This window comes from Mirounga leonina, unplaced genomic scaffold (genome assembly GCF_011800145.1).
Source record: "Mirounga leonina isolate KUSES-001 unplaced genomic scaffold, KU_Mleo_1.0 Mir_129, whole genome shotgun sequence".
In the NCBI taxonomy this organism is placed as follows: domain Eukaryota; kingdom Metazoa; phylum Chordata; class Mammalia; order Carnivora; family Phocidae; genus Mirounga; species Mirounga leonina.
Genome location: NW_023270323.1, coordinates 26,782,416 through 26,794,851, shown reverse-complemented (window position 1 = coordinate 26,794,851; position 12,436 = coordinate 26,782,416). Strand labels below are relative to the sequence as shown.

The following is a 12,436-nucleotide window of genomic DNA, read 5'->3' as shown; positions in this document are numbered from 1 at the left end:
GAAGATCAACAAATAACTATATCACAAGGAGAAGGAAAAATTTCCAGAAAGTAATTGGAGCCACTTTTCTGAGGAATTTCTGGTTTCTAATTTATCAAATTTTAGCATAGTAACAGTTCAGTATTGTTTAACATATTCATTTATAATTAATTATACAAACCATCCACATATTTAAAATTCTCTCTTTCAAATCAGTTCACAAACATATAGGAAAACATTTTATTGATGATGTTGTTATATTGTTAAATTATACTGTTAAATGTGTGACAAAGGATTGTAAGATGATGTGTTGTTATAGAGATAGGAAAATACTACCTTCACAAGACAGCTATCCCAAAAGTGGATGCAAAAGAGATAGCATATTTGCTAGTTAGATGCTCTCAGATGTGGAGCATCTGGGTCTATGGTTCTTTCTTTCGTTTTACAGTAACCACCCTCCCCTCATGACTACAGACAATCCAAAATATCTAGTATTTATTTCTTCTATTCTTGTTTTCCAACTGTAGAAAAGAAAACTAGCACATCAGTAATTTTGTTAGTTATCTTTATATCATTTGAAATATGAATAACAACTCTGTAATGTTGATTACATTTTTTTGATAAACCTTGCATCTTCTTAATTTCTTCATGGCTGAAAATTTAATGTACAATGATTTCCATTTAATACATCAGATATTGTTTTGTTTTAAAAATAACCTAGATTAGGGATGCCTGGGTGGCTCAGTTGGTTAAGTATCTGCCTTTGGCTCAGGTCATGATCCTGGAGTTCTGGATCAAGCACCACATTGGGCTCTCTGCTCAGTGGGGAGGCTGCTTCTCCCTCTCCCTCTGCCTACCACTCTGCCTACTTGTGCTCTCTCTCTCTAATAAATAAATAAGATGTTAAAAAATATTTTAAAAAATAGCCTAGATTAGAGAGTATAATAATATGGAATTTGGGACCACTGCTAGTGCTTTAGTTTTCTGAATATGTTTTGAGGGTCCTAAGATTGAATGAACACTAACACAGTTTTTACTCAAGCTAAAATATTGTTAACCTATATTAGATGGAACAGGAGTCCTGAATGTTATCCTTCATTTTATTACCTTTTAAAAATTACATATTTCTAGGGCGCCTGGGTGGCTCAGTTGGTTAAGCAACTGCCTTCGGCTCAGGTCATGATCCTGGAGTCCCTGGATCGAGTCTCGCATCGGGCTCCCTGCTCGGCAGGGAGTCTGCTTTTCCCTCTGACCCTCCTCCCTCATGCTCTCTGTCTCTCATTCTCTCTGTCTCAAATAAATAAATAAAATCTTAAAAAAAAATTTAAAAAAAATTACATATTTCTAATCCTGATGAATTCTATAGATAACCTGTCATTTGAAAGACTGACCCAAATAGAGAATATGCATGAAGGTGCATATGCCTCTACTAGGTTCAGATTAACTCAGTGGAAAATTTATTTGACAGATGCCCTGTTTATGTAGTGACCAAAGATGTCTCTTGCTCTTGGACACTGTGGTAAATAGTTTGATGTATGGGCTTGACTGGCCTGTTTTGTATGGGTAATTTTGGTACCCTACACATATTAGATATCATTTTGGTCATTTATGAATCAGTGAATTATATGTGAAAACCACAGAGTTTGTTTAAACATTTTTGAATATTTGACTGGCCATGTGAAATTGATGTAATCTGAAACATGCTCAAGATTTTATATTTGCATGCTTTTTAATTATAGGACAAAAATCATAAAGAAGGTGGAAGCATACTTTCAGTGTGACCCTGAGTAAGTTAACGTTTTAGTGCCTCAGTTTCCTCTTATGGAAAATGGGAATGTTGTGAAGATTAAAGAAAGGAGTACATAAGGACAGTAGTGACCATTAATAAAGCTATTTATTATTGTTAAGCTACCATCTCACTCGAATTTTTAGAATTTCTATTCACTGTAAGTGAGCATCATATCTGCTGGAGAGCTACAAAAAATAAGAAATGACACAGAGATTTCTTTTTCAGTTACCCACAAGAAAACCACATATCTAAAACATAAAAATATTCCCTACGAAGGCCTAGCCTCTGTAGTTAAAAAACTGCCATTTATAGGAAAGTCACATCTCTCCTTATCCAGTTTCTTTCTTCTTTATAGAGTCAATCATCAACTTATAATGTATTATTGGTTTCAGAGGTACAGGCCTGTGATTCATCAGCCTTCTATAATACCCAGGGCCCATTACATCACATGCCCTCCTTAATGTCTATCACCCAGTTACCTTATCTCCCCACCCCTCTCCTCTCCAAAAACCCTCAGTTTGTTTCCTATGAATAAGAGTCTTCTATGGTTTGTCTCCTCTGGTTTCATCTTGTTTTATTTTTTTCCTCTCTTTCCCTATGATCCTCTGTTTTGTTTCTTAAATTCCACATCTCAGTGAGATCATATGATAATTGTCTTTATCTGAATTACTTGAGCTAATTAGAGTGTATCTATGATAAAGGAAGCTTATGTCTAAGGGGCTAGTCAAGACTTTTCATAAATGGTGCTGGGAAAATTGGACAGCCACATGCAGAAGAATGAAACTCGACCATTCTCTAACACTATTCACAAAGATAAACTCAAAGTGGATGAAAGACCTCAATGTGAGACAGGAATCCATCAAAATCCTAGAGGAGAACATAGGCAGTAACCTCTTTGACATCACCCACAGCAACTTCTTTCAAGATACATCTCCAAAAGTTTTTAGTCTGCTAAAGGTTAACTTAAAGCACACTCTTTTTTTTTAAATTTAATTTTATTATGTTATGTTAGTCACCATACATCATTAGTTTTTGATGTAGTGATCCACGATTCATTGTTTTCGTATAACACCCAGTGCTCCATGCAATATGTGCCCTCCTTAATACCCATCACTGGGCTAACCCACCCCCCCCACCCCTCCCCTCTAAAACCCTGTTTGTTTCTCAGAGTCCATAGTCTCTCATGGTTCATCTCTCCCTCTGATTTCCCCCCATTCATTTTTCCCTTTCTTCTCCTAATGTCCTCCATGCTATTCCTTATGTTCCACAAATAAGTGAAACCATATGATAATTGACTTTCTCTGCTTGACTTATTTCACTTACCATAATCTCCTCCAGTTCCATCCATGTTGATGTAAAAGTTGGGTATTCATCCTTTCTGATGCTGAATAATATTCCACTGTATAAATGGACCACATATTCTTTATCTATTCATCTCTTGAAGGGCATCTCAGCTCTTTCCACAGCTTGGCTATTGCGGACATTGCTGCTATGAACATTGGGGTGCATATGGCCCTTCTTTTCACTACATCTGTGTCTTTGGGGTAAACACCCAGGAGTGCCATTGCTGGGTCATAGGGTAGCTCTATTTTTAAATTTTTGAGGCACCTCCACACTGTTTTCCAAAGTGGCTGTACCAACTTGCATTCCCACCAACAGTGTAAGAGGGTTGCCCTTTCTCCACAACCTCTCCAACATTTGTTGTTTCTTTCCCTGTCCATTTTTGCCATTCTAACTGGTGTAAGGTGGTTTCTCAATGTGGTTTTGATTTGAATTTCCCTGATGGCTAATGATGATGAACATTTTTTCATGTGTCTGTTAGCCATTTGTATGTCTTCTTCAGAGAAGTGTCTTTTCATCTCTTCTGCCCACTTTTTGACTTGATTATTTGTTTTTTGGGTGTTGAGTTTGAGAAGTTCTTTATAGATCTTGGATACCAGCCCTTTATCTGTAGTGTCATTTGCAAATATATTCTCCCATTCTGTGGGTTGCCTCTTTGTTTTGTTGACTGTTTCCTTTGCTGTGCAGAAACTTTTTATCTTGATGAAGTCCCAAAAGTTCATTTTTGCTTTTGTTTCACTAGCTTTTGGAGATGTATCTTGAAAGAAGTTGCTGTGGGTGATGTCAAAGAGGTTACTGCCTATGTTCTCCTCTAGGATTTTGATGGATTCCTGTCTCACATTGAGGTCTTTCATCCACTTTGAGTTTATCTTTGTGAATAGTGTTAGAGAATGATCGAGTTTCATTCTTCTGCATGTGGCTGTCCAATTTTCCCAGCACTATTTATTAAAGAGACTGTCTTTTTTCCATTGCATGTTTTTTCCTGCTTTGTCAAAGATTATTTGACCATAGAGTTGAGGGTCCATATCTGGGTTCTCTATTCTGTTCCATTGGTCTATATGTCTGTTTTTGTGCCTGTACCATGCTGTCTTGGTGATCACTGCTTTGTAATATATTACTTGAATATATTACAAGCTTGAAATTGGGCAACGTGATGCCCCCAGCTTTGCTTTTCTTTTCAACATATCCTTGGTGATTCGGGGTCTTTTCTGATTCCATACAAATTTTAGGATGGTTTGTTCCAGCACTTTGAAAAATGTCACTGGAATTTTGATCGGGATAGCATTGAAGGTATAGATTGCTCTGGGTAGCATAGACATTTTAACAATGTTTATTCTTCCGATCCATGAGCATGGAATATTTTTCCATCTTTGTGTGTCTTCTTCAATTTCTTTCATGAGTGTTCTGTAGTTCCTAGAGTATAGATCCTTTACCTCTTGGCTAGGTTTATTCCGAGGTATCTTATGGTTTCTGGTGCTATTGTAAATGGAATCATTTCTCTAATTTCTCTTTCTACAGTTGCATTGTTAGTGTATAAGAAAGCAACTGATTTCTGTGCATTGATTTTATATCCTGCCACATTACTGAATTGCTGTATGAGTTCTAGTAATTTGGGGGTGAAGTCTTTTGGGTTTTCCACATAAAGTATCATGTCGTCTGTGAAAAGAGAGAGTTTGACTTCTTCTTTGCCAATTTGAATACATTTTAGTTCTTTTTGTTGTCTGATTGCTGCTGCTAGGACTTCTAGTACTATGTTGAACAATAGTGGCGAGAGTGGGCATCCTTGACGTGTTCCTGATCTTAAGGGAAAGGCTCTCAGCTTTTCCCCATTGAGGATGATATTCGCTATGGGTTTTTCATAGATGGATTTTATGAACTTGAGGAATGTTCCCTCTATCCCTAAACTCTGAAGAGTTTTAATCAGGAAAGGATGTTGTATTTTGTCAAATGCTTTTTCTGCATCAATTGAGAGAACCATATGGTTCTTCTCCCTCCTCTTATTAATGTGTTCTATCGCATTGATTGATTTGCAAATGTTGAACCACCCTTGAATCCTGGGGATAAATCCCACTTGGTCATGGTGGATGATCCTTTTAGTGTATTGTTGGATCCTATTAGCTAGGATTTTGTTGAGGATTTTGGAATCCATATTCATCAGGGATATTGGTCTGAAATTCTCCTTTTTGATGGGGTCTTTGCCTGGTTTGGGGATTAAGGTAATGCTGGCCTCATAGAATGAGTCTGGAAGATTTCCTTCTGTTTCTATTTTTTGAAACAGCTTCAGGAGAATAGGTATTATTTCTTCTTTGAATGTTTGGTAGAATTCCCCCAGGGAATCCATCAGGCCCTGGACTCTTGTTTTTTGGGAGGTTTTTGATCACTGCTTCAATCTCGTTACTGGTTATTGGCCTATTCAGGTTGTCAATTTCTTCCTGTTTCAGTCTTGGCAGCTTATAGGTTTCCAGGAAGGCCTCCATTTCGTCCAGATTGCTCAGTTTATTGGCATATAATTGTTGATAATAATTTCTAATAATTGTTTCTATTTCCTTGGTGTTTGTCGTGATCTCTCCCCTTTCATTCATAATTTTATTAATTTGGGTCCTTTCTCTTTTCTTTTGTATAAGTCTGGCCAGTGGTTTATCGATCTTATTAATTCTTTCAAAGAAACAACTTCTAGTTTCGTTGATCTGAACTACTGTGTTTCTGTTTCCTAATTTATTGATTTCTGCTCTAATTTTAATTATTTCTCTTCTAATGCGTGGCTTAGGCATCGTTTGTTGCTTTTTCTCTAGTTCTTTAAGGTGTAGAGTTAGTTGGTGAATTCAGGATTTTTCTATTTTTTTGAGTGAGGCTTGGATGGCTATGTATTTCCCCCTTAGGACCGCCTTTGCAGTATCCCATAGGTTTTGGACCGATGTGTTTTCGTTCTCATTGATTTCCATGAATTGTTTAAGTTCTTTGATTTCTTGGTTGACCCAAACATTCTTGAGCAGAGTGGTCTTTAGCTTCCAAGTGTTTGAATTTCTGCCAAATTTTTTCTTGTGATTGAGTTCCAGTTTTAAAGCATTGTGGTCTGAGAATATGCAGGGAATAATCTCAATCTTTTGGTATCGGTTGAGACCTGATTTGTGACCCACTTTGTGGTCTATTCTGGAGAGAGTTCCATGTGCGCTTGAGAAGAATGAGTATTGTGTTGTTTTAGGGTGGAATGTTCTGTAAATATCTATGAGGTCCATCTGGTCCAATGTATCATTCAAAGCTCTTGTTTCCTTGTTGATTTTCTGCTTAGATGATCTGTCCATTGCTGAGAGTGGAGTATTGAGGTCTCCTACAATTAACATATTGTTATCAATATGACTCTTTATTTTGGTTAACAGTTGGCTTATGTAGATGGCTGCTCCCATGTTGGGGGCTTAGATATTTACAATTGTTAGATCTTCTTGTTGGATAGACCCTTGAAGAATGATATAGTGTCCTTCTGTGTCTCTTATTACAGACTTTAGTTTAAAATCTAATTTATTTGGTATAAGAGTTGCTACCCCAGCTTTCTTTTGAGGTCCGCTGGCATGGAAGATGAATCTCCATCCCTTCACTTTCAGTCTGGATGTATCTTTAGGTTCAAAATGAGTCTCTTGTAGGCAGCATATGGATGGGTCCTGTCTTTTTATCCAATCTGCAACCCTGTGCCATTTTATGGGAGCATTTTGGCCATTCACGTTGAGAGTGATTATTGAAAGATATGAATTAATTGTCATCATGTTGCCTGTGAAGACGTTGTTTTTATAGATTGTCCCTGTAAATTTCTGTTGTATATCACTCTTGGGGTCTTTCTTCTTTTATAGAACCCCCCTTAATATTTTTTGCAGGGCAAGCTTAGTGGTCACATATTCTTTCAGTTTCTGCCGGTCGTGGAAGCTCTGCATCTCTCCATCCATTCTAAATGACAGCCTTGCTGGATAAAGGTTTCTTGGCTGCATGTTCTTCTCATTTAGTACCCTGAATATGTCTTGACAGCCCTTTCTGGCTTGCCAGGTCTCTGTGGATAGGTCTGACATTATTATGATGTTCCTCCCTCTGTACGTAAGGAATCTCTTCCCCCTAACTGCCCTTAAGATGGTTTCCTTGGTTCTAAGATTTGCAAGTTTTACTATTACATGCCGGGGTGTTGGCCTGTTTTCCTTGATCTTGGGAGGGGTCCTCTCTGCCTCAAGGACACAAATGTTTGTTTCATTCCCCAGATTAGGGAAGTTCTCAGCTACAGTTTGCTCAAATACATCTTCTAGTCCTCTCTCTCTCTCCACTCCGTCTGGGATTCCAATTATTCTGACATTGGAATGCTTCATGGTGTCACTTATTTCTCTGATTCTATTTTTATGGATTCTGAGTTGTTTTTCCCTGGGCTCCTCTTTTCCCTTTTTATCTGTTATATTGTCTTCCAGGTCGCTTATTCGTTCTTCTGCCTCACTTACCCTAGCTGTTAGATTATCTAGATTGGATTGGATCTCATTGATAGCATTTTTAAGTTCTGCCAATTCAGCTTTCATTTCTGCCCTTAGAGACTCTATGTTGCCATTAATAGATTTCTCCATTCTAGCCATTGTCTTCACAATTGCTAACCTGAATTCCATCTCCGACATCTTGGTTATATCTGCATCCATTTGTAAATCTGCAGCATAAGCCATAATCTCTGAGTCTTTTCTATTTTGGGGGTTCCTCCTCCTAGTCATTCTGTTGATGGGTGTTTGAAGGAATGTATAGAGTCCAAATTATTGACCAGAACCCAAGCAAGATGCACCTGTTTTCTTGGGACCTTAGGGCTGCTGGCCTCTTGTTTTCCCAGCCTGTCTTCTGGGCGAGGGGCCTGCCATGCTCTTACTCAGGCAACCCTGTTTGGGCAGAGTTGCCCTGCCCCTCTGTGGCGGGGGATGGGCTCAGGGGGAATCAGTTTTTGGGGCTTTTGTTCTCTGGTGGCTTTCCCTGGTGGCTTTCCACGAGTCAGAGCAGAAGAGACCGTTTCCAATCCTCTGCCTCAGAGCAGAGAGATTGCTGTCTATTCTTCAGTGAGCTCTCCAGGCCACACCATCTCCATTTCTGTCCATGCTGCTATAAACTGCAGGGTCCTGGGTTGTGCACCCCTCCGCAGTGCTCCCAGTCCTGCCTCCAGGTCAGGGCACGTCTCTGCCCTTTGTGCTTCTAAAACCTCCAGCTGCACCCAGTTCGCCCACTGATCCCGCCTCTCTGGGTTTCCACCCCCGTGCGTGCAGTTCACAGGCACGACCCCGTCGCTCTGGGTTTCCGCCCTGGGGGCTGCCCTAAAGTCCTTTCCCCACTGCTACCAGTCTGCTAGTCTGTGCCCCATCCCCAGCATGCGAGGCTGCCACTCACCAGTGGTGTAGGATCCCCATGGCCAGGCACCCTCCCACTGCCATTTATCCTCTGATATCTGCCCACAGAATCACGGCTCCTCGCTTCGTACCTCGAAACCAACCGCCTGCGATATTCTGTTTGTAGAGATCCAGATCTTCTTACATCTCAGGCTGGTTTTGTGGGTGATCAGAGTGTCTGGTAGATATCCAGCTCAATTCTGGGGACCAGTTGAAATAGACTCCCCTACTCCTCCACCATCTTTCCTTCCTCCCCCCACCATACACGTTTTCTAACTGACTTTCTGAAAGGGCTATCTTAATCTAGAACTAAGATAGTGTAAAAAATAGTGTGCAATTATCAATCATTTCCAACTTGAAAGGTGATTGTTAGATTTCTGGCACATCTAGGAACATAACATTTAAAAGGACAATGCACAAAAATTTCAACTTACCAAAGACACTATTTTTTCATTTAGGTCCATATATTCTTGTGAATATGGTTTTTCAAACTTGCTGTCATAGTCAATGTTATTGACTTTAAAGCTGATGTGATGGTAGAAAGGTGTCTTCTCTGGAAAGAGAGAAAAGAAAAAATAGTTCTCACTTCATTCATTTTGTAATTATTTTCATTCTTAAGAAGATCATGTGAAATATAATATTCTGATAAAATTGCAGTGAAATATAAATTCTGATAAAAATGCAACATTTCAATCATCTTGATTCCTAGTGATTGTTAAAATAACTTCAACAGAGCAATGTTTATTAAATTATAACACTACCCAAAGGTGTATTCAGAATTTTTAATGTAAAATTTTAATGTGCCATCTTTCAAATTTTGGCCATCTGAAGACAGCTTTGTTACTATGAGAAATTATATTAAAGCATAGGTAATTATCTTAGTTTTTGTGATCATCACAGATTACATTTAGGAAAATCAATGGAGTCCTAGGTTTTATCATTTATAAAGCACTTAGAAAGTGAAAATGAATAAAAGAGAAAGTAAAATGAGTCATGACTTGTAAGTACTGCAAATTAAGTAAGTAAAATTAAAAAATTAAACTAAAAAATGTATAAAAGTAAAGCAAAGGAAAAAGTTGAGTGTTAAGCTGGACTATACTATTTTAATACATCAAATACAGCAGAAATTAAATTTTTTCTTGCAACACATAGGTTCTAGAAGAAACATATCTCAATATAATAAAAGCCATATGTGACAAATCATAGCCAACATCATACGTAATGGTGAAAGATTAAAAGCTTTTCTTCTAAGGTCAGGAATAAGACAAGGATGCCCACTCTCATCACTCCTATTCAACATAGTATTAGAAGTCACAGCCAGAGTAATAAGTCAAGAGAAAGAAATAAAAGGCATCCAAATTGGAAAGGAAGAAATAAAATTGTCATTATTTGCAGATGATGTGATCTTATATAGAGAAAATCCTATAGATCCCAGCAAAAAATTGTTAGAACTAACCAAGTTCAGTAAAATTGAGGATACAAAATCAATACACAAAAAACAGTTGTTCTATACACCAACAATGAAACATGTGAAATAATATATGTGTATGGTGGTAACAATTTTTTAATATAAGTGTATCACATCAATTCATTGTACATCTTCAGCTTACACAATGTTATGTGTCAATTATGTCTCAGTAAAGCAGGAAAAAGAAAGTTCCAAAGAAACATAGTATTTTTGTTGTTATATATTTTTATTCATAAATACTCCATAGCTTCTTATTTTTCTATTAGAATATTTAGGGTTGAGAATCCAGACATCGAGGCAGTGTTAGGTTATATTAACTTCTTGGAATACTAAATAAATTTCAAACACTAAAGAGGAAAGCCATTGTCTAATTCTGTAACTCTATAAGAGCACCAACCCTTAATTAGAATGTATAATGGTCAATTGACTGATGAATGGGTAAAGAAGATATGGTATATACATACAATGGAATATTACTCAGCCATAAAAAAGAGTGAAATCTTGCCATTTGCAATGACATGGATGGAGCTAGAGAGTATTTTGCTGAGTGAAATAAAGCAGTCAGATATAAACAAATGCTACGTGATTTCACTCATATGTGGAATTTAGGAAAGAAAATAAATGAACAAAGGAAAAAAGAGAGAGAGGCAAACCAAGAAACAGACTCTTAACTATAGAGAACTGATGGTTACCAGAGGGGAGGTGGGTGGGGAGATGGGTTAAATAGATGATGGGGATTAAGGAATGCATTTGTGATGAGCATAGAAGTTAACAACACTGTATATTAACTAACTGGAATTTAAATAAAAACTTAAAAAAAAAGAAGGTATAGTGGTGAATTTGTTGGCATTCAGTGGAACTCACAGACTATCATAATAAAAAATTACCTCCTCTCCTTCAAATGTAACCTATACCTTGACCACAAAAGACATTTATGATCTAGGATTTCTTCTAAGTGTTATTTTCATTGTTTTTTTCCTTCCTAGAAGAGTCATACTTTTCAAATAATCCAGGATACACTCAGCTAAGATTAAGAGCTCCAAGAAGGACTATGTCCTGACTGATTCTCCTCTTTATATTTTTTATTAAATTAAAAAAAAATTTCAAGTGATTTTTTTAAAAAATTGAGATATAATTGACATATATTAATTTCAGATTTACAACACAACGATTTTGATGTATGTATGTATTATGAAATGATCATCACAGTAAGTCTAGTTAACATCCATCCAAATGATTTTTATCATTTTTATCTCAAGCACATTAAAAGCTTGAGAAACAAGGCTTCAATAAGTGGCTCTCAGCATGGGTTTCCAATTAGGATCACATGTGGAGTTTTAAGACTTCTCATCACATGTGCCCTTTCCCACAGAGTCTGTCTGTTCTGGGTGGGAACATCAATGTTTTATTTAAGTACTCCTGGTGATCCTAAGGTGAGGCCAGGGTTAAGTATGAAGTCCCCGGAGTATATTTCAGAGTTGAGTTCAGCCTTTAGTTCAAGGGGAGGCAACAGGGTCTGTTTTACATGGGTTTGGTGGGGGGAGGGTCAGTGCAGCCTATGTTATCCATGCTACAGCAGAATTTTGGGGCATCTGTGGGAAGGGAATGTCCCTGAAGACAAGGAAGAAGAGACTCAAAGTTTGGCCTCCATGTAGGAGCTTATTGCTTCCGAATCTCTCCTGAGACAAAAGACCCAGAAAGGTGGACTTTCTACCATTTAAAGGCCCTTCTGTCTGTGGCTGTGGTGGTAGCAGGTTGGGGGTCTGTACTGAAGCCATTAGAGGAACATTCTCAAGATGCAGATGTGATTTCTCTACATAATTTCACCTAAGGAAGAAACCTAGAGAAGGAAGCAGAAAGGGCAGAAATGGAAGGTTCTCAGGTAAATGTTTCCTGGGTCAGGGAGTGTCTATTCTTCTTCTTGCAAAGCCATGGTTTTAGAATGAGCAGACATTTACTTCTGGACTTTCTGAACACCTCTGGGGTTCCTGCCTAACAAATTTGTTTCAAGTATTTTTTGGTAGTTTCTTCATAACAATAGACTCAAGTAGTTGTAATAGAGACTATAATGGCCCACCAAAGTGGAAAATACTTTTTGGCCATTTACAGGAAAAGTGTGATGACTGCTGTAGATTCTGAGCACTTTTAGCAAAAGGCTAGTGTGATGCTCTAGAAAATTTCCTCCATTACTGCTATTTCTCCATTATGGCACCTGGCCTACTACCTGCCATTAAATACATAGTAGTAACCCAGTGAATGCTTGTTGAATTGAATCTGGGTAGTTTCAGATACCCCTTTTCTTTATTCTTTCTTTTCTTTTCTTTTCTTTCTCTTTCTTTCTTTCTTTTTCTTCTTTTTCTTTTTCTTTCTCTCTCTCTCTCTCCCTCCTCTACCTACCTTCCTTCCTTCCTTCCTGCCTTCCTGCCTGCCTTCCTTCCTTCCTTCCTTCCTTCCTTCCTTCCTTCCTTCCTTCCT

General features: G+C 37.9%; 1 protein-coding gene across 1 annotated transcript in view; it reads right to left on the bottom strand.

The window, feature by feature from the left end:
- LOC118010871 (transmembrane protease serine 11C-like) overlaps positions 1-12,436 on the bottom strand; it is a 61,836-nt gene that overhangs the window by 39,439 nt on the left and 9,961 nt on the right. Inside the window, exon 3 of the mRNA XM_035005582.1 lies at positions 8,928-9,046. Within this exon, the coding sequence (XP_034861473.1) occupies positions 8,928-9,046 (119 nt within the window). The remainder of the gene's footprint in view (positions 1-8,927; positions 9,047-12,436) is intronic.